The following is a 20,408-nucleotide window of genomic DNA, read 5'->3' as shown; positions in this document are numbered from 1 at the left end:
AATCAACTCCCCCTCTCTCATCAGCCTGAAGAGCAGACTGGGTTCCCTGCCCTGTGGGAGTCCAAGGACCTCCCACCGCCTTCCAGGTCTAGTAAGGTGAACATCCAAACAGCCTAGGTTCCCACAAAGCCAGTACGTGCAGTAGGATCAAAACCCAGTGCCATTGTTCTTGGGGTCTCAGTAGTCCTCATTGTCCACTATGTTCAGCAAGACCGGTTTTATCCCATGCTTTTTCAGACCCAGTCCAGCTGGCCTTGGTGGGTTCCCAATAGAACATCCCCATTGTCTCAGTGTGTGGGTGCACCCCTCGCCGTCCTGAGTTCCTTGCTCGTGCTCTCTCTCCTTCTGTCATTTCCTGTTTTCAATCCAGGGAGAACCCACCTTTTCTCGCCATAGTCTGTGCCCGGCAAGGTGTCACCGAAAGGCAGCATTCAGGGCTGGGGTAGGAGGAGGATTCACACTGGGAGGGCAGTGTGAGAAGGCCTGGGGAAAACCTGTCAGTACATTTGGGGTTAACACCCCTCCACTACACAAGGGTACCTAGTGACACTTGGAGGGCCATGCCCAGCCACAGATGTCAGCTGACAGGCCTAGGTCAGGCTCTACTACGTCAGGCCCCATCAGCTTCCTGAAAAATCCCCGGGCAGGGTGAGCATTGGGTTAGCTCAAGCTTTCCACATGCAAATGATAACTAAGATGTGTAAGGTTCAAATGTCTGGATTAGGGATACATCTCAGAGGATCAGTGCTTGCCAAGCAAGCATGAGTCTCCGGGTCCTACATCCCCCAACACCAAAAGAAGTAAATGAATAAAATATATTTTTTTTTTAAAAAAAAGGAAGTAGACAGACAGAAAGAAGGAAAAAAGAAAGACAGACAGACTTTAACCATCCTAATTTGTCTTTCATTGTTGCTTGTTTTGTTTTCTCCCACTGTGAAAACCAAACGGGAGAGAATGTGGCCAGGAAGCTGGCTCAGCCGGCAAACCGCCAGCACCCAACCCCACCCACTCTTTCAGCCACCCAAAAGACAGAGATGCTGGAGAGATGAAAATAGAACACCAACCACCGCAGGCTCAGAGGTCAAGAGTAAGGAAGGGGTGAGTGTACTACCTCACCCCAGAGCAGGCTGGGGACAGAATTCCCCTGGACGGCCTCCCAGTGCTCGGGACAGTGATCTTTTTCCCCTTGGGGATTAAATTCTCAAGGGTATCAGGTACTTGCACTGAGTCAGAGTGCGGTAAGAGGGTAGAGCTGGGACAGAGCAGACACAGCCTCCCAGTCAGCTGGTACCCAGGACAGGGTCTCCATCCTCTAAGGGATCCATCTGCATCCCTGGGCACACACACGCACACACTCACACACAGGCCCAACTGTGTTCTCTGTCATCCTGAAGAAAATGAAACCTGAAATTCTTGTTTCCTCTGGAATCTTTATTTCTGCTCCGCTTCCCTCAGTGGAAATAAAAAAGACAGTTTTCTGTGCCGAAGTCTTGGCTGACCCCTGGGAGGCCTAGGCTTCCCCCACTGGCTGCCTGGAGGCGAATCTCAGCACGGCTCACTGGGCAGAGGGCCCTCATTCTATGAGCACATTCCAGAAATCCTTCCCTTTACCGTTTCAAGGCAAACAATAATACCACACTTAAGTGTTTGCTTTAATTCTAAGTTGACCTGTAGCTGGGATGGATCCCTGCTAAACAATCTAAGTGATTGGGCACAAACTAAAGGACCCTGGAGCAGGTAGCCACCTCAAAAACAAACAGCTCACTAGGCCCTTGCTTTGATTTTTTTCCTACTAATCCCCAGACCTGGTCTCTGCCTCTGTGATCTGTGGTTTAACAGTACACGTGCGCGTGCATGTGTATGTGCTCATGCACAAGTATGCGCATGTGTGCACATGTGTGTGTGGCGCGCGCACATGCGCGCAGGGGTTGGAGAGATGGGTGAGCTGTTACGAACACTGGTTGCTCTTCCAGAGGACCTGAGTTTAATGCCCAGCACCCACATGGAGGCTCACAGCTGTCTGTGACTCCAGCTCCAATGAGTCTGACACCCTCTTCTGGCCTCTGTGGGCACTGTACATATATGGTACACATATATGTGCAAACAAAACACTCATACATATAAAAAACAAATATTTTTCTTGAAACTTTTTGAGACAGAGTTTATCTATATAGCCCTGGCTGTCTCAGAACTAACTCTGTAGACCAGGCTGGCCTTGAACTCAGAGATCTGCCTCCCCTCTGCCTCCCAACTGCTGGTATCACACCTGACTCACTTCCTTAGTGCTCCACCCCTAGATTCCAGTGGAAGCTTCAGCAACACAGGAGCTGTCTTGCCCAGTTACAGCTCAGCTCACTCAGCTCAGGGTTGGTTGTGCAGTGTGACACAGCTGACACTGACTCGCGCAGCCTCTGAGGATGGTTTAACCTCACACTTGGAGAAGCCTGGAGACCACAGCACAGTTCACAGTCAGAGTGTGACGGGCGAACCTCATTGTGCCCCAGTTCAGTCGCACTGCACGTGGCCTCTGCGCGTCCTTCCAGCACTCTCAAAACCCACAGTGACCCAAGAATCAGTTCGGGGAAGGAAATCAGGTGACCTGCCCCACACAAGGTAGGCATCAGCCCCTTAAAAAAAATGTGACCAACCTCTTGAAGCTTCCTGCTTTGAAAGCAAAGTAAACAGGGGTGTGTTTACACACTTGTTTGATGGTTTGTGTCAGGGTCTCATGGGACATAGTAGATAATAGATAAGTTGATTCTGGGTCCACAGGCCGTGACTCTGGGGCTGATGTCTCAACCCGACACAGCGCCAGCTCCAGGGTCAGACCCCCAATGGTCCAGAGAATGAACTTGACCCACATTCCGTTGCTCCCTAAAGTTGTGAAAACCTTAGAGTTAATTGGGAGCCCTATCGCCAGTGTGTGCGCAACCTGGCCTCCATGAAGAGGAAGGGAACACACTTCTGTTTTGCTCAACAGCTGCCCAAAGTCCCCTGTTCAAAGAGCCCCATCCAGAAAGGAAGTGACTCTGACCCACCAGCCAAAGCCTGCGTGGTTGGAGTTGCACAAACACAGCTCCCCAAAACCCTGTAAAACAGCAAGAAAATTCTAGCTGGGGTTAGAAGTTGGCTACCCCGCTCTTCCCTAGTGCGTGAGGGGCCCATCCCCAGCACCCACAAAAAGGCACAAGAAGACGGCAGTGGCCCAAGGGAGAGGAAGATTTAGTCACTTCCCACACCCCTTCAGTTGACACCCAGAACCTCATGGCTATGTGGGATCAATACGGTTTTTTTTTTGTTTGTTTGTTTGTTTTTTTTTTTTTGGTTTTTCGAGACAGAGTTTCTCTGTGGTTTTGGAGCCTGTCCTGGAACTAGCTCTTGTAGACCAGGCTGGCCTCGAACTCACAGAGATCCGCCTGCCTCTGCCTCCCAAGTGCTGGGATTAAAGGCTGCACCACCACCGGCGGGCTCAATACGTTTTTTATAAACTACAGTGGACCCCTGCTCTCATCAGCTTGGTGGGATTTAGAGTCAGCATGGAGGCAAACCCTCCCCTGGGTGCATCTGTGAGGGGTTTTCTGGTTTAGACTGACTGAGATGCAAAGACTGATCGAGAATTCAGGCAGCACTGTCCCTTGGGCAGAGGTCCTGGACAGTACACAAAAGAGTGGAGCGCCAGCTCTCATATTTCCTGGCTGTGGGTACAGTACCAGGTCCTGGTGCCACACCTTCCCACCATGATGAACTGTGCCCTCAAACTCAGAGCCAAATAAGTCCTTCCTTCCTTCCTTCCTTCCTTCCTTCCTTCCTTCCTTCCTTCCTCCCTCCCTCCCTCCCTCCCTCCCTCCCTCTCTCCCTCCCTCCCTCCCTTTCTTCCTTCCTTCCTTCCTCCCTTCCTCCAGCTGCTTGTCTGAGGGTCTTGTGGCAGCACCGAGAAAAACAGCTAGTACAACGGTAAAACCTCAATGTCCCCATTCCACAGAACACTGGAGTGTTCCCCAAAATAAAAGTTCTCCATCACTTCCTAGAAAAAAATAAAAAGGCAAATTGTTCATAAAAGAAAAAAACTTCTTTTTTTTTTTTTTTTTGAGATAGGGTTTCTCTGTATAGCCTTGGCTGTCCCAGAACTCACTCTGTAGACCAGGTTGGCCTCAAACTTTTTATTGTTGTTTGTTTGTTCCCTTAAGATAGTCTTCCAAAGGGACCCTGGCTGGCCTTGACCTCTCAAGCAAACCTGTCTCTATCCTCCCAGGAACTGGAATTACAAGCACATCCCACCACATCTGGCCAAAAAGAAAAAAAGAAGCAAACAAAAACCTTAATTGTCTTTATTTTCCATTAGAATCAAGCAATATTCCATTGCATGTTGCAGACTATGGTTGGAAGGTCAAAACAGTTAAGAGTGTATATCAGTCTCCCAGAGGACCTGTCCAAATTCTATTCCCAGCACCACTGTTAGGCAGCTCACAACCCCCTGTAACTCCACCTCCAAGAGATTGGATGCCTCTGGCCTTCGTGGGCAACTACCCACAGAACACACAGACACACATGTGCACGAGCGCATGCACGCACACACACGGTATTAAAAACAAAATCAATCCTTAAAATAAAATCTCATTGGAGATCTATTCTAAAAAAAAAAAAAAAAAAAAAAAACTAGGATGTATTCCGGAGCCTGAACAACATTGGTTTGTTCTATCAACAGAGAAAGTCTTGTAGAAACCAGGAGCACAAGTAACACCAAATGGCAGGTTTCTCTTTTCATGTCAGAAAGAGGGACCATCTTCTAGCCATAAATAAAGGACATTGAGCCTATAATTCGGGTTCTTAGAGAAGCTAAATAAGAAGGAGAACCCAAAGAAAAACATATAGGCATCCTCCTGAATATTAACCTTCATCAGGCGATGAAAGGAGACAGAGACAGAGACCCACATTGGAGCACTGGACTGAAATCTCAAGGTCCAAATCAGGAGCAGAAGGAGAGCGAACATGAGCAAGGAACTCAGGACCGCGAGGGGTGCACCCACACACTGAGACAATGGAGATGCTCTATCGGGAACTCACCAAGGCCAGCTGACCTGGGACTGAAAAAGCCTGGGTTAAAACCGGTCTCACTGAACATAGCGGACAATGAGGACTACTGAGACATCAAGAACAATGGCAATGGGTTTTTGATCCTACTGCATGTAGTGGCTTTGTGGGAGCCTAGGATGTTTGGATGCTCACCTTACGAGACCTGGACGGAGGAGGGTTTTCCTTGGACTTCCCACGGGACGGAGAGCCCTGATTGCTCTTTGGGCTGACGAGGGAGGGGGAATGGATTGGGGGAGGGGGAGGGAAAGGGGAGGCGGAGGTGGGGAAGAGACAGAAATATTTAATAAATAAAGAAAGAAAGAAAGGAAAAAAAAAAAAAGAAAAAGAAAGAGGGACCATCGTTGCCCAGCATGCACTAGGCCCTGAGGTTAATCCCCAGAGTTTGATACATACCTGTAATCTAAGAGGCTGAGGCAGGAGGATCAGGAATTCAAAGGCCTCTCGAGAGGTCCTTAAACATGTCTCCTGCTCAGCACAGGATCTGTGAACACGCTATGCCCTCTGTCTAGAAATGACTGAGCAGGCCCTCAGTTGGAAAGTCAAGTTCAGCTCCTCCAGGGAGGCCGCCGGGATGGGACTGATTCCTCCCATCTCCTCCTCCTGGCCGTCCTCCCCACCCACAGCATCTTCTCTGAGTGCATGTGCCGCTCCGGGATGCGTGTACCTGTGCTGAGATCGTTACTATCCATCCACCCCACTACACACAAGCACCCTGAGACCCAGACTTATGCAATGCAATCAAACTCTCTCCCAGTAAACCACATCTGAGCTGCTCAACCATGGCTCCAGTGAGACAGACGTCGAGACGCATGACGACCAGAGACATACTAAGGACCAGGGTCTGCCAGGCAGACTGGCCAGGAGAGCCACACCAGCCGGCTAGGAGAGGTCCTACTGGAATCACTGACTGCAGATACAATGGCCTGTGGCTTCCGGCTCCATTCCAGCAATGAATTGTGGGTGTACTGACAGGAAGGGGTGTGTGTGTGTGTGTGCAGATAACGTCTTTCTCTTTGAGGCCCACTGGGTCATTAGAAGCTGATAGGGGAGAGCCGCAGATTGCATCTCTGATGGTGAGCCGATCTAAGGAAAGAGACTGGTAGATACCAGGCCTATCTCCCTTGGGGACAGGGCACAAGTAGGAAGACAGTTGTATAAAGACTTCAAGGTGGCCAAATGGGAAGGTGTGTGTGTGGCAAAGATTTAACTGTCCCTGGAATAGGTGCTTCTCCTCCAGAGGAACAAGATGCTATTTGCAACGTGTAACCTCCTCCCGCATTTCCCGGTCTCCCGGGTCGCAGTTCTGGCCAATGCGTTTGAGGGGCTGCTGGACAGGCAGCTTCCTGGTCATGCCCTTAGAAGGACACAAACACCCCCCTTCCCTTCTTATTACCTTACATAAAAACGAAAGCTATGAGTCCCAGGGGTCCCCTGACACCAGGACGTGAAGAACTGCTTACCCACGCTGGACAGCCTTCCCTCTTTTTTTTTTTTTTTTGGTTTTTTTGAGACAGGTAGCTTTGGAGCCTGTCCTGGAACTAGCTCTTATAGCCCAAGCTGGCCTCGAACTCACAGAGATACGCCTGCCTCTGCCTCCTGAGTGTTGGGATTAAAGGAGTGCGCCACCACCACCCCGCGTTGTTTTCCCATAGTCTTGAGCAACTCCTGTGATTGGGTCATTCGACACCCAAAGGGGGTCACGACCTACAGGGTGAGAACCAAGGCCTTAAACTCTCTCACAGAACCTGAAGCTCCGGTTTTGGGGGCTAGGTCAACAAGCCCCGGGATCATCTTGTCTCCACCCAGCCAGGTCTGAGCTTATAGGCACCTGTGGCCACACCCAGATTTTACTTGGGTTTAAGTCTTCACAGAGAGCTCACCCACTGAGCCGCCTCCCAGTTTAGTCTGACTGACTGCTATTTAGACAAGGTCTCACTGTGTAACCAGGCTAGCCTGGAACTCACTACCCTCCTGCTTCCCTTTGTCCGGGGCTAGGGTTGACAGACACGTGCCACCATGCCAGGCCCAGCTGGCTCTTTATGCCTGTGTAGCCCACACCGTGTGAACCAGAGCCTGGAGTCTGCCGTGGAGACGACCAAAAATGGAGGCGGGGAGAGGAGATGGTGCCTCTGGGAGCTGCGTCCTAGTATGTGCCTTCTGTAACCATCTATTCCAATTCTTGTCATATTTCATGGCTATCAGGTTAAATAATGACCTTGGCAATCAAAGCTGAGAAAAAGTGAAGGAACAGAAACCCCGCAAACCAATCCCCTCAAAGACTTTGGTTTCAAGACAAGGCAAGTCCAGCACCTGTGAGCCTTTGGCTCACACAATGGTCACAAGGACACTGTTGACTGCGGAGTGTATTTGCTGAGACACTCCTCAGCTCTATGGAAGCTGCTGGCTGGGGCTTTTTGTTTGTGGTGCTGGGAGCTCAGGTCCCTGCCTGGACAAGTGTCCCACACAGGACATCTGTTGAATACAGCTACCTTCAATTTTTTTTTGTTTGTTTTTTTGAGACATGGTTTTGCTGTAGCTTTTGGAGCCTGTCCTGGAACTCTGCTGTGTAGACAAGGCTAGCCTCAAACTCACAGAGATCCGCCTGCCTCTGCCTCCTGAGTGCTGGGATTAAAGGCGTGCGCCACCACCGCCCAGTTTAGCTACCTTCAAATCTATCTTTAAGAAGTGTTTACACACAGAGACGGCAGATCTCTTGAATTCAAGATCAGCTTTGTTTACCCAGTGAGTTCCACACCATCCAGGTGACACAGAAAGAACCTGTTTCACACCACACACACACACACACACACACACACACACACACACACCACACACCACATTTGGATACCCAGGGGTAGAACAGTTGTCTAGCATGTATGAAGTCCTAAATTCATTTGGGTAGAAGTCAATTTTTCAAGTTAACTACAGTTAATAATTAAGCAGGTAAGTACGAAAACAAGATTAAATATTGTGGCTAGAAAAAGGGACTTTGAGCATTCTTAACACCGGAACTTGAGTGCCCCCACACACACTCTCTGGGTGTTCACCTTCAGAAGGGGCAGGCAACTTTTTTTTTTTCTCTAATGAAAACCAGCAAGAGTCAGAAAGGGGAAGTTGTTGCCCAGGGACTTGATCAGTGGTGAGCACAGAGCTTACAACAACAGCTAGGGAACAGGGGAGTGGGGACCCGCCTCAGGTGGCTTCAGCCATCAGGACTGAGGGAGTAAAAGTCAGAACAAGAGGGCCTGGTCAGAGAAGGACTCTAATCACAAAGGCTGGGAGGTGGTGCTTCCAGCAAGACCAGAGAGCCCACAGTTGGGCCCCCACCACCCCTCCATCTCCCAACCCCCTCCCCATTAGCTCAGCTTCTATGGGAATGGAGCAGCGGGCCCTGGATCCGGATGAGACCCGGTGAACCTTGGAGCTTGGGACCTCAGGCCACACAGCCATTCTTTTGCTGTTTGTTTGTTTGTTTGATTTTGAGAAAGGGTCTCTCTTTACAGCCCTGGCTGATTGAGGACTCATAGAAATCAGCCTGTCTCGGCCTCCCAAGTGTTGGAATTAAGAATGTGCACCACTGTGCCCGGCAGGAGGGTATCTCTTTAAATATGGTGCCACAGTCTTTGTTGACCTCAAATGGTAAAGATTTTTCCTAGATTAGTCAATGGCCAGGGGATGTGGTGGGAGGAGCCATTTCCCAACCTCTGGGGCGTTTCCTCTGCTATCAGACATCCTGAGGGGACACCACTGTCAATCTCAGGGTTTTTGCTGGCTGGCCAACTGCCTCCCCAAAGTGGACCAGCAGTAAGTCCACTGTGACCACATATGAGCTGGCAGCTCTTCCTACCTCTGGGGACCCTTTCTCACCTCCTTTGGAGTCATTGAGAGATTATAATTAATTCTTTCAACATACAAAAAGATTTTTTTTGAAACAAGGTCTCATGTAGCACCAAGCTAGCTCTGAACTCATTATGTCACCAAAGCCGGCTTTGAATTCTATTTTTAATTAATTATTTTTTTAACTTTATGTGCATTGGTGTGAAGGTGTCTGATCCCCAGGACAACAGACAGTTGAGAGCTGCCATGTGGATGGTAGGAATTGAACCCTGACCCTCCGAAAAAGCAGCTGAGCCATCTCTCTGGCACCCTGGCTTTGAATTCTTGAGTCTCCTACCTCTCCCTCCCAAGTGATGGATTACAGATGTTTGCCACCGTACCAGTTTACACCTTATCATTTCTCAGCATCTGTCACAGTGCAGTTTTCTAAGAATACAGAGAAACCAAAATTGAGGTCACAATCATCAGGAGCTGATCACATGATCAAATGCAAGGCCTCTTGGTTCTGGCAATCATGAGGACTAAGACTCCAAGAATCCCAGAGAGGGCTCAGCTTGGCATCCAGGCTGGTGCCTTCACAGGCCAATGGTGGGGTCTGAGACCCTGAAAGGAGGAGGGTCTCCCAGGGCTGTGGCACGGGCCAGACCTGGACTCAGCCAGCTGTATCTTGCGCCAGGCCTCTCTGGCTGGTACTCAGAGAATGGAGACCAGTGGTCTGGCACAGCTCAGGACAGGACAGGGTGAGTTCTAGCAGGTTCTAAAGGGCTGTGAGCCAAGCAGGCTGCCCTGTCCAATCTGAGAGAAGGTGGACATGGAAGGAGACAGGGTAGAGAATTACAAATCGGACAGAGAGAGAGAGAGCCTGGGGGAAGCCATGGCCAGCAGGCAGGGCCTTGGTTTATGGGACAATTTCTGGGACTGCAAAAGCAAGCCTGGCTGGAGTCTCTCCTGCTGGAATAGGCACCTCCTATTTAAGCCCCAAAGGGAAAGTCATCATGTGTGAAAACCCACATACATTAAATCCCAGGGAGTTTCCTAGCAGCTGAAGAGTGGGCACAGTCCCAGGGTGACCCTGGAAGCCCATATGGGCTGCAGCTCTGAGACTGGGGTGCTCTAACCCCGATCCTTCTCTGAAGAAGACTTCCAGTCATCCAGGCTAGCACTGCATCAGGGTCTCTGGCACAGGAAGCAGCCATTCCCATGCCCACACAAGTCAACTTCAAAGCCCTGTCGGGACTTCCCAGGCCTCAGAGGCTCCATCTCTTTTCTTTATGTAGTGCTGGGGTTGGAGCTCAGGGCCTTGCACCTCAGCCAAGGGCCCTACCCTTCAGCTACACCCCTAGCCCCACCTTTCCCTGCAGGCTCCTCCCTGGGCTCTCCGACCCCTGTTATTTCTTTCCTCTCTCGCGGTGCTCTCTCTTTGGTTCCCTGCCCTGTGGGAAGTCCAAGGACCACCCACCTCCATCCAAGTCTAGTAAGGTGAGCCTAAGGCTCCCACAAAACCAATAGGTGCAATAGGATCAAAAACCCATTGCCATTGTTCTTGAGGTCTCAGTAGTCCTCATTGTCTGCTGTGTTCAGCAAGACCGGTTTTAACCCAGGGTTTTTCAGACCCTGGCCAGCTGGCCTTGGTGAGTTCCCGATAGAACATTCCCATTGTCTCAGTGTGTGGGTGCACCCCTCGCGGTTTTCTTGTTGCTCTGGCTGTCTTGAAACTTTGTAGACCAGGCTGGCTTCGAACTCAGAGATCAACCTGCCTCTGTCTCTTGAGTGCTGGGTGGGATTAAAGGCACGTGCTACCACTGCCCACTCCAATATTTTTTAATTACAAAAACAAAAGGTTTTAGGTCTCTGGCTAGTCAGCATTTCTCCTGATAATCCCAGTGCCAAGAAGAGTACATAGCAAGCCCTGCAGATAATATCTGATCAATAAATGATTTGGTGTTGAATTTCAACCTGGGATAAAGAAGGGTCTGGGGCTAGGCTGCAGCTCAGGGTCAGAGAGTTCATCTTGCCCAAGTTGGTTCCAGCCCCTGCACTGACAAAAGATGGACAGGGTTTTCAGACAGACACACAGCCCTTGCTGAGACCCTCTCAGGGACGGATGGCTACTCACAGCTCAGGACAATCTGGGCAGCTCGGTAGAGTTCCAGGTGACACAGGAGGTCCACCAGCTGCTGGACCGTGGCCTGTCGCATGGCCCACCACCACAGCAGCTCCCGAGTGATGCTCACACCCTGCACCCTCTCCATGGATTTGATCTTCCGCAGCTGTGTCAGGTCTGTGATCACATAGGAGGCTGGAAGGCAAGAGAGGATTCTGCTTAGCGCTGGAGATGCCGCCTCCGAGGGAGAGGCCCTTCCTGCTCCACTGCTCCTCCCAGGTCTCAACAGAAGGAAGATCACAGGACAGGAGCCCGGAGCCCGGGAGCCTTGGGTACCAGCAGTTTCTTGGCTCGGGATGATCTCTTCTTCCCCAACAAGAGCCTCAACAGGGAGCAGAACTGTGCCCGCCCCATCTAAAACAGAAACCCCTGCAGGCAGGGAGTTTCATCTCTCTCCACCACTGCCACAGCCCCAAACGGAGAGACTGCCCGGCTCAGGGCAGCAGGCTCGGATGCAGATGAGTGGACAGCCGCGAGGTAGGGAGGCCCTCAGCCTCAGGGTACCCCACTCTTGGAGGACCCCAAAAAATGTCCTCCAATGCCATTCCCTGAGCACCTGGCACAGTAAGTCTCACCCCGGTGGGAAAAATTAATAGGTCTGTGATTAATGAATGAACAAATGAACCCATGGTCACCGTCCTCATGGAACTGTCACAGGGATCAACGCAGCCTGTGGGGTCGGCACTCTGCTAACCATGACGCACTGGGCAGAACTGTAAGGAGCTGTGTTGGCAATAATACAAAATTATGCATTCCCTCTTATTTTTTGAAACAAGGTCCGGCTGTGTGGGGTAGACTAGCCTACAGTGCAGCAATCCTCCTGCCCCTGTCTCCCATACGCTGGCATTAGTGGCATGAAGCAGCACATCTGGCTTCCCTTTGGATTTGTTTGGTATAAAATAGATGGGGGTTCCCATGGAAAATCCCAACCTCCCTGATCAAGTCCACTAGGCCGTTCTCTCTCATCCTCCACAGGGTGCTGGCTTCAGATGGATTTGGACAGACAAGGTAAGACCCTGACCTTATTTGTTAATGCGGTAGTTCAAGCCTCCTCCCAGTGGACCTGCTCATCATAAATGGCTACTTTTCAGCTTTATTACTGTTTACTAAACTTGATGGTGCACGCCTTTAATCCTAGCACTCTGGAGGCAGGCAGATGCAGGAAGACTTCTGTGAGTTTGCGGCCAGCCTGGTCTACAGAGTGAGTTCCAGGCCAGCTAGGACGACATAGTGAGAACCTGTCTTCATTTTTTTTTAAATATTAATTTTATTTTTGCTATTATTGTGTTTGTTGTCATGGTGCTGGATACTGAGCCCAGAGCCTCATCTCACGTGACTTCACTCTGAGTTTTTCTCTCCAGCTTATAAAGAGTTTGTTTGGTTGGTTGGATGGGTTTTTTTGTATTTTGCAGAACTGGGGTTCAAAACAAGGGCAGCATGCATGTCAAACCACCAAGGCATACTCCCAGACTTTAAAAGGCATTTTCGTTTGTGACAAAGTATCCCACTGATAGTTTTAAAGAGAGGATCTCACTGTGCAGATCAGGCTGACCTTGAACTCACAGACCTGCCTTCCTCTGCCTCCCAAGTGCTGGGATGAAAGGCGTGTGCCACTACACCAGTCCTGCCACTGAGTTTATTGACATAAGGGAAGCATTTAAAACAAACAAAGAAAAACAAAATTTGAGAACGGTCTAGCCTGGGGAGGTACCATGATATAGCATGATGGAAGAACACTTGCTAACATGTGTAGTGACCCCAGGCTCCATCCCTGGTACTACAAAACAAAACAGAACAAAAATGAGGAATTAAAAAAAAAGCAAACCTTATTCGGGTAGCGGTGGTGCAAGCCTTTAATCCCAGCACTCAGGAGCAGAGGCAGGTGGATCTTTTTGAGTTCGAGGCCAGCCTAGATTACAAGCAAGTTTCAGGACAGTCAGGGCTACACAGAGAAACCCTGTCTTGGAAAAAATAAACAAACTAACAAACCAACAACAAAATCAAGCCTTGGTTTAAAGAGTTCAAAAATCACAGCAGGGATTTGTGTGAACACAAAGTCAAGTTTTGGGGTGAGTGTGGTGTACTTGGTTGATACAGCGCTTGCCCCCCCATGCATGAGGCTCTGGGTTCAGCCCTGGCACCCCCAAAGAAAAATGTCATTAAACACTCTTCTGGAGACCTGGGTGAGCTCCAGAGATGCCAGGCGAAACCAAAACTCCAGAGAGCTTTTCTGTTTAGAATATGAGCTCGGAGGGGTGCCGAGCAGGGCACAGGGAGGCGGGAGGTAAAGCTCAGAACTCCAGAGCTAGGACCTCGGAAGAAAGACACCAGAGCCAGGAAAAGCACAGGGCCCTTTCGCTGTCAGCCCCCTCTCTAGAGAAAGGAAGAAGGGCAGAGCCACTCTCCCACAGAGAAGACTCCAGGAGAAGCGCCCTGCAGGAACGGAAAGTTCCAGAGTTGCAGTTTTAGTCACTGGAAACTCCAAACCAGATTCCCAGCCAGTGGGAAGTGATGTAACAGCCCAGAGTCCCCTTCCCACTGTTCTTAGGGGACAAAGAGGAAGGAGTGATGTCACGTCAAAGCCAGCCCAGTAAGGATGCTGGTGAAAGGAGAAGCCTTGACTCTCCGTGAATTTCAATTTCCTCCCAGGAGAAAAGGAGAAACAGAAAGTGAACCCCAGGGTGCCTCCTGAAAGGGAGAGGTTACTTCTGTGAAATTGATGTCTCTTATGATAGTGATCTATTAATACTGCATCCAGGAGCAGGACAGGCCAAGAGGCAAGCAGGGGGACTCAGTCACTGCCAACAGCCCCGCTAGGCTATGGCTGTTATTAATTTGATCACTATGGAAGAGAGGAAAAAAATCAAAATCCCCCTCATCTTCCTACCTGGAGACCCAAGGAAAGAATTGGCTTCATTCTGGCAATCTTCAAGAGCAAGGGTAGCCCAGCCTCCTAAAACGCCCCTCTCTTGACTAGTCAAACTCCACTGTGTTTCCTCAGTGTCTTACAGATGAAAGGCTCAGAGTATAGTCACTTGCCTGCAGTCACACAGCTATGCAGTGCACAAATGCTGCTATGCACTGGTGAGCAAGGAGAGTGGTCCAGCAAGGCGGCTCCTGCAGGGGCCCCTCCGCACACTCCCAGTTAGATGACACCGTAAGAACCCGATCTACACAGGTTCAGATAGATACTACTACTTTCGAGTGTGCGTATTTGTGGCCGTGGGTTTTCTAAGTCACTTTAAATCTTCCCGCATCCCACATCCCACACCCTCCCTCCGAGGACCACAGTTCAAGCTCATCTTTTTCTAGAATAACTCAGCTGCCAAGACTTAAGAGAAGAGGAACAGTCATCCAAGTTCTTCCTCCTTTGCAACATGGAAAACCAGAGTCCTGAGACCAGCTGGCAGCTGCATAGCCAGCTCCAGGGCCGGCGACCCTGACTCTCAGGGGAGGACCAACCTTGGGCTCAGGGCATCATTCTCTGGGGTGGATGCTGAATACCTACCTGCCCACTTGCCCAGCACTGTCCTTGACTCCAGAGACACAGTAAAAGAGGCAGGATCAGCCCCCACTCACACGAGAGAGATGGACTAGCCAAAGCAGGAACAAGGGTGTGCGTTCAGGAGAACCAAGGGGAAATACCTAGAGCTGAGGGAGCCAGGGCAGCTGAGGGAGCCAGAGCGGCTGAGGGAGGAGCGGTATTTAAGGAGAACAGGGTTCCACTTAGGAATAATAAGAATAAAATCACAGCTCTATGAATGTGCTAAGTGCTACTGAGATGCTCTTCAAATATGTGCATTATATGATTGCTCATTGAAATACGTTCATCATAAGATCATTGATTTAAATACGCACATCATATGATCGTTGATTATGGGCTTCTTGCTTGTATTTTTCTTTTCTTTGTTTGATCACTTGCTGGGCTGCTTGAGACAGGCCCTCAGGTAACCCAGGCTGGCCTGGAATTCACTATGCAGAGGAGACTGACCTTGAACTCCTAGTCCTCCAACCACACGCGTCTGTGCCACCACAATACCCCCCTCCTCCCTCCTCCTTTTCCTCTTCCTTCCCCTCCTCCCTCCCTCCTCCTCCTCTGTTATTTCATTCCAGTAGTTGAACCCAGGGCTTTGGCAAGGTAAGCACACACTTTACTACCGAGCTACACCAGACTCATGGATTATATCTTTTTATTTTATTTTTTATTTTTTTGGGTTTTTTGAGACAGGGTTTCTCTGTGTAGCCTAGAACTCGATCTGTTGACCAGGTTGGCCTTGAACTCACTGAGATCTACTTGCTTCTGCCTTCCAAGTGTTGGGATTAAAATTTATGCCAGCCCATGAATTATATCTTAATAAAGCTTTTTTCTAAAAGTCATAAGCCACAAGTGTGCCTCTTACACTAATGTTCTAAGAACAGAAGGTATCCTGCTCTGAGCAGTTCAAGTCTGAGCTGAAATGAAAAAAAAAAATTAAAGACCATCCCTCTCCCCCAACACACACACACACACACACACACACACACACACACACACACGCACACACAGTTGGTCACTGTCCAGGAAATATTCCAAGTCAGCATAGGGCATCCAAGTGTTGGGACACAGAGTCCCCTGGACAATCAGGTGGCAACACACATCCTCACAGGACCCTGAGACTAAGGCTGAGGTCACACGAGAAGAGTCCTTCATCCCAGGTGTTACCAACACCAGCCCCCTAGTTCTCCAGCAGTGATGCAGAATGAAAATGTACACTCAAAAGGAAATCCAAAGACCGCCTTGCCAGGAGTGGTGCTGGGGCGGGAGGATCACCAGTTTGAGGCCAGTGTCAGCTACACAACAGATCATTGGGAGGGGGTGTCCAACAAAGTGAAGGCCTATGATGTATTTTAAGAAAAAAAAAAAGGCAGGCTTGGGGCAGGGGGCACTAGGGAGATGGCCCAGCGGTTAAGAGCACTGGCTCCTCTTCCAGAGGATCCAGTTCAGTTCATGCATAATGCACATGAAATAAAAATAATTCTTTAAAAACGTAGGCTGTCTGTCATGTGTAACCGGTGGACAGAAATGGCTAGCAAACGTGAGAAGCACCAGCTCTTACAAAGGGCTCTCTGAGGCTAAGAATGCTCATCCCTGAGGAGAACTGGGCTCATCTCTCTCTCTCTGTTTTTTAATTGTGTATACAGTATTCTGCTTACATGCATGCCTGCAGGCCAGAAAAGGACACCAGTTCTTATTTGATCTTATTCAGATGGTTGTGAGTCACCATGTGGTTGCTGGGAATTGAACTCAGGACCTTTGGAAGAGCAGCCAGTGCTCTTAACCACTGAGCCACCTCTCCAGCCTCTGGGCTCATCTTTCTGCTCTCAATTCCTACAGTATTCACTTCCTCTCTCTCTCTCTCTCTCTCTCTCTCTCTCTCTCTCTCTCTTCTCCCTCCCTCCCCCCCCCCCCCCCTCTTCCTCTCTCTCTTTTCTTTGCACATCAACTTCCTTTCTTCCTGGGTGAAAGGGTCCCTGAAACATTGCTGACTCTTGGGAGTAGCTCTGCTCTGTGCTGAAGGTCTGCCCCGTTGGGTGTTTTACAGTCGCCCTGATGTTCACCACTGCATGTACCAAGGTGTGACAACTAGACATGTCTCTCGACACTGGCAACTGTTACTTATGGGGGAAAAAAATCCCAAAGTTAAGAACCTTTACCTTAAAATACTTACGATTTTTTTTTCTTATTTTCTTTTTCATTTGCCAGGCTAGGGACAGATCCTAAGGCGTCCAAAATTCCAGTTGAGAGTTCTAGCACTGAGGTACACCTTAACCCTAACATACACATGTTCAAACTCGAGGGACAACACACAGATTCCCTTTACTGTGTCAAGCACACCTATATATTCTATGCTCTTCTTAATTAGTGCCGTCCTTTACAATGTAAAACCTGGGGAGTGATAGTGTTGTTCTGTTTTGAGATAAGGTCTCACTTTGCCCAGCTGTCTTCTGATTCCCTGGGTACCTGCACCTTGAACGCCTGATCCTCCTGCCTCTGCGTCTCCACTGTGGCATTACAGGTGTGTACCATACCACACCTGACAAAATGTAAAACAGTTTTTTTAAAAAAATTTTAGGGTTCACAATATTTTGGTTCAACAGTAAGTGTCGAAGGAAGCATGCTAACTGTCACTCCTGGGTGTCACCAATGGGCACGAAAACCACCCTTCGAACGTGTAAAACAACTTGTTGTGTATTGATGCATTATTTGTGTGGGTGCACAAGCCATGACTCATGTGTGGAGGTCACAGGACAACTTCGTGGAGTTGGTTCTCTCCTTCCATCTTTGCATGGGTTCCAGGGATTGAACTCAGGTCCAGAGGCTCGATATTGAGAGCCTTTACTCACTGAACCATCTTGCCAGACTCTGGTAATGTAAAACCTGTAAAATACTGAAGTCAGGCGTGGTGACACATTCCTATATCCCAGCACTTGAGCGGGAGTCAGTAGGAAGACCAGAAGTTCAAGGTCATTCTTAGCTATGTCCTGAGTTTAGGCTAGCCTGGTCTACGTGAGACCATATCTAAAATAAAAATAAATTAAAAAAATTTAAAAAGCATATAATAACATAACAATGATATATATATATATATATTACCTCATTTAAGAAATTAAGTGGCAAGTTATGCTGACTTAAACCATAAATTTAAGAATGCCAACTGTTGACTATGTCCTTTTGACCAACCTACAAGAATGGGGACGGGGCTGTTGCTTAGTTGGTCCAGTGTCACATAAACCAAACCTGTAATCGCAGCATTCCAAAGTGGAAGTGGGAGAATCAGAAGTTCAAAGGCAGCCTAGGCTCACAGCAAGCTCCAGGCCATTGTGGGCTACATGAGTCCCTATCCAAAAGAAGAAAGACAGAAAAGAAAAAAACACCAAGGCACAAATGTCAAAAATCTGTAATCCCACACTCAGGAGGCTAAGAGGGAGGGTGACAAGCTCTAAGACACCCTGGCCTACATAAGGAAACCATCCTGTCTCAAAAAAGACAAAAACAATTGCCTTGGATATGGTTCATTGGTATCTTGCTTGCCTAACAGGAACAAGTCCCTAGGATCAGTTCCCTCATTAGATGGATAGACAGACAGACAGACAGACAAACAGACAAACAGACAGCGGGAGTGCACACCTTTAATCCCAGCATTGGGAAGGCAGGGGCAGGTGGATCTCTGTGAGTTCCAGGCCAGCCTGGTCTACACAGTAAGTTCTAGGGCAGCCAAGGCTACACAGTGTGACCGTCTCAAAACGGTTAACAAAGAATGGAAAATAAGCCACAGAACGACAGCACTCAGGTGGGAAGGAGCCTATCCTGACACCAGTTTTATTCTCACAACTGCGTAACGAGGCTAGAATTGTCACCTGCAGTTAACAGGTTAAGACAAGTTTCAGGGGAGTTAAGAGAGTGGCCCCAGATACCACAAGCTACAAACTGATGAGACTGAACGCAGCCTGGGCAGCCGCGCAATTGAGCAGGCAACCTATTCCGAGAGGCTACAGCTCCACGATCAGTAAACAAACCGGCAAAAACACGCCACGCAGCTACGGTGGGAGTCACCCAGAAGCCTGGGTTCGAATCCCATACACCCTTTCACTTAGCCAGCCTACGCTTTGGGCAAGTTCATAGGCAGTTTTAGGTAGATCTGGAAACTAAAACAAGGCAGCAGCGTTCTAAACAGGTATTCCCCGGCCTCGGACGCGGATCTGGTCGAAAGCAGGCGGTCTCTCACTCACCGAACTGCATCCAATCCCATTCGCTCAGCGTGTCGATATTGCGGCACAGGTCATCTAGCACCCGGGACGGCAGCTGGTAGATGTAACAAGTCATGGCGTGACTGCGAGGCGACCGAGCCGGCGGCGACTGAGCCGGCGGCGAAGGGCCACGGCTTCCCTAGTGAGGGGCGGCGCTGACCGCGGGCGCTCTGGGCAGGCGAGCGAGCGCCCCCAAGTGACCAAGTGCGGCAGTACGCGCCATCCAACCCATGGCCGAGAGCGGGCGAGCTGGCGCCCCTTTAGTGGTTTCATTCTGAAACACATGCTATCCGATCCCTAGGCCGTAAGGGGAGTCTCCCAGGATACAAGGCAGTCCCTAAGGCTGGCCAACTTTACCTCCATGACCACCAGGAATGCATTCAATTTAGCAGGTGTTGATGAGGTTTAAGGCAAGAAAATCCAGAGATTTTGGTTTCAGTGTTGGGCGAAGGAATGAATTACTCAATTTGTTAAACAATTTAGAAGTGCATAGGACATGGTGTCACACACTGATCCCATTCTCGGGTGGCTGAGGCTAGTTCAAAGCCAGTCTGGTGACACACATTGAGTTCCAGGGCAGGCCAATCTGGTCTACAAAGTGAGACCATGTCTCAAAAATATTTTTCTGTAATTGAAAAGAAAGCCGGGCAGAGGTGGTACCCGCCTTTAATTCCAGCATTCACAAGTCCGAGGCCAACCTGGTTTACAAAGCAAGTTCCAGAGCCAGAGAAGTTATACAAAGAAACCTGTCTCAAAAGGACCAAAAAATAAAACAAACAAAATAGCCCAAAAAAAGATAAAAAGCAATAACGAATAGTTTTCATATCAACAAAAACAGTTCATAATGGGGAGGTGGGGCTGAGGAAGTGGCCCCTGACTGCAGCAGTTCTTAGCACCTACACGGCAGCTCACACTCATGCCTAGCTCCATTCCCAAGGGATCTGATTCCCTCTTCATGGTGCTCACACGTGTACGCAGTCAGAACATTTGTACATAGCTGGGCAGTGGTGTTGCACACCTTTAATCCCAGGATTTAGGAGGCAGAGGCAGGCAGATCTCAGTGTGTTTGATGCCAGCTTGGTCCACAAGATGGATTCCAGGACATCCAGGACTGTTACACAGAGAAACCCTGTCTCACAAAAACAAAACAAACAAACGAACAAAAACCACTTGTACACACAAACTAAGTTATAAAAACTTAATTTTAAATTTTACTTTTACTTACTTCTCTGCGAAGCGCTTGCCCTGTACTCTGTAGATCAGGATGCCCTGGAATTCGGAGATGCACTTGGCTCTGCCTTCCCAGTGATGGGATGAAAGGCGTGTGCCACCATGGCTATCACTGTTTGGAACCTATTTCTCTGCCTGCTGGGGAGCAAAGCCAGACCCTGGACATACTAGGCAAGTATTTTATTGCTCAGTTTATCTTGCTAAATTATTAGATTTTGTGGAATACAGAGCCCATCTCACATTGTGCTCGACCCTCCCCTCTGCCCTCCAGGAAGACTATCTCACTGCGTGCTCT

General features: G+C 49.2%; 1 protein-coding gene across 1 annotated transcript in view; it reads right to left on the bottom strand.

Annotated features, from left to right (window-relative positions):
• Irak2 (interleukin 1 receptor associated kinase 2) overlaps positions 1–19,016 on the bottom strand; it is a 52,819-nt gene extending 33,803 nt beyond the window's left edge. Inside the window, exons 1-2 of the mRNA XM_050148433.1 lie at positions 18,866–19,016; positions 11,048–11,230 (exon numbers count right to left, since the gene is read on the bottom strand). Of these exons, the coding sequence (XP_050004390.1) occupies positions 11,048–11,230; positions 18,866–18,959 (277 nt within the window). The 5' untranslated portion in view covers positions 18,960–19,016. The remainder of the gene's footprint in view (positions 1–11,047; positions 11,231–18,865) is intronic.
• Between the last annotated feature and the right edge of the window lie 1,392 nt (positions 19,017–20,408).

This window comes from Alexandromys fortis, unplaced genomic scaffold, assembly GCF_014885135.2.
Source record: "Alexandromys fortis isolate MF-2015 unplaced genomic scaffold, M_Fortis_MF-2015_v1.1 scaffold_59, whole genome shotgun sequence".
Lineage (NCBI taxonomy): Eukaryota > Metazoa > Chordata > Mammalia > Rodentia > Cricetidae > Alexandromys > Alexandromys fortis.
The sequence above is the reverse complement of the archived record's forward strand: the minus strand, read 5'-3'. Positions and strand labels throughout refer to the sequence as shown.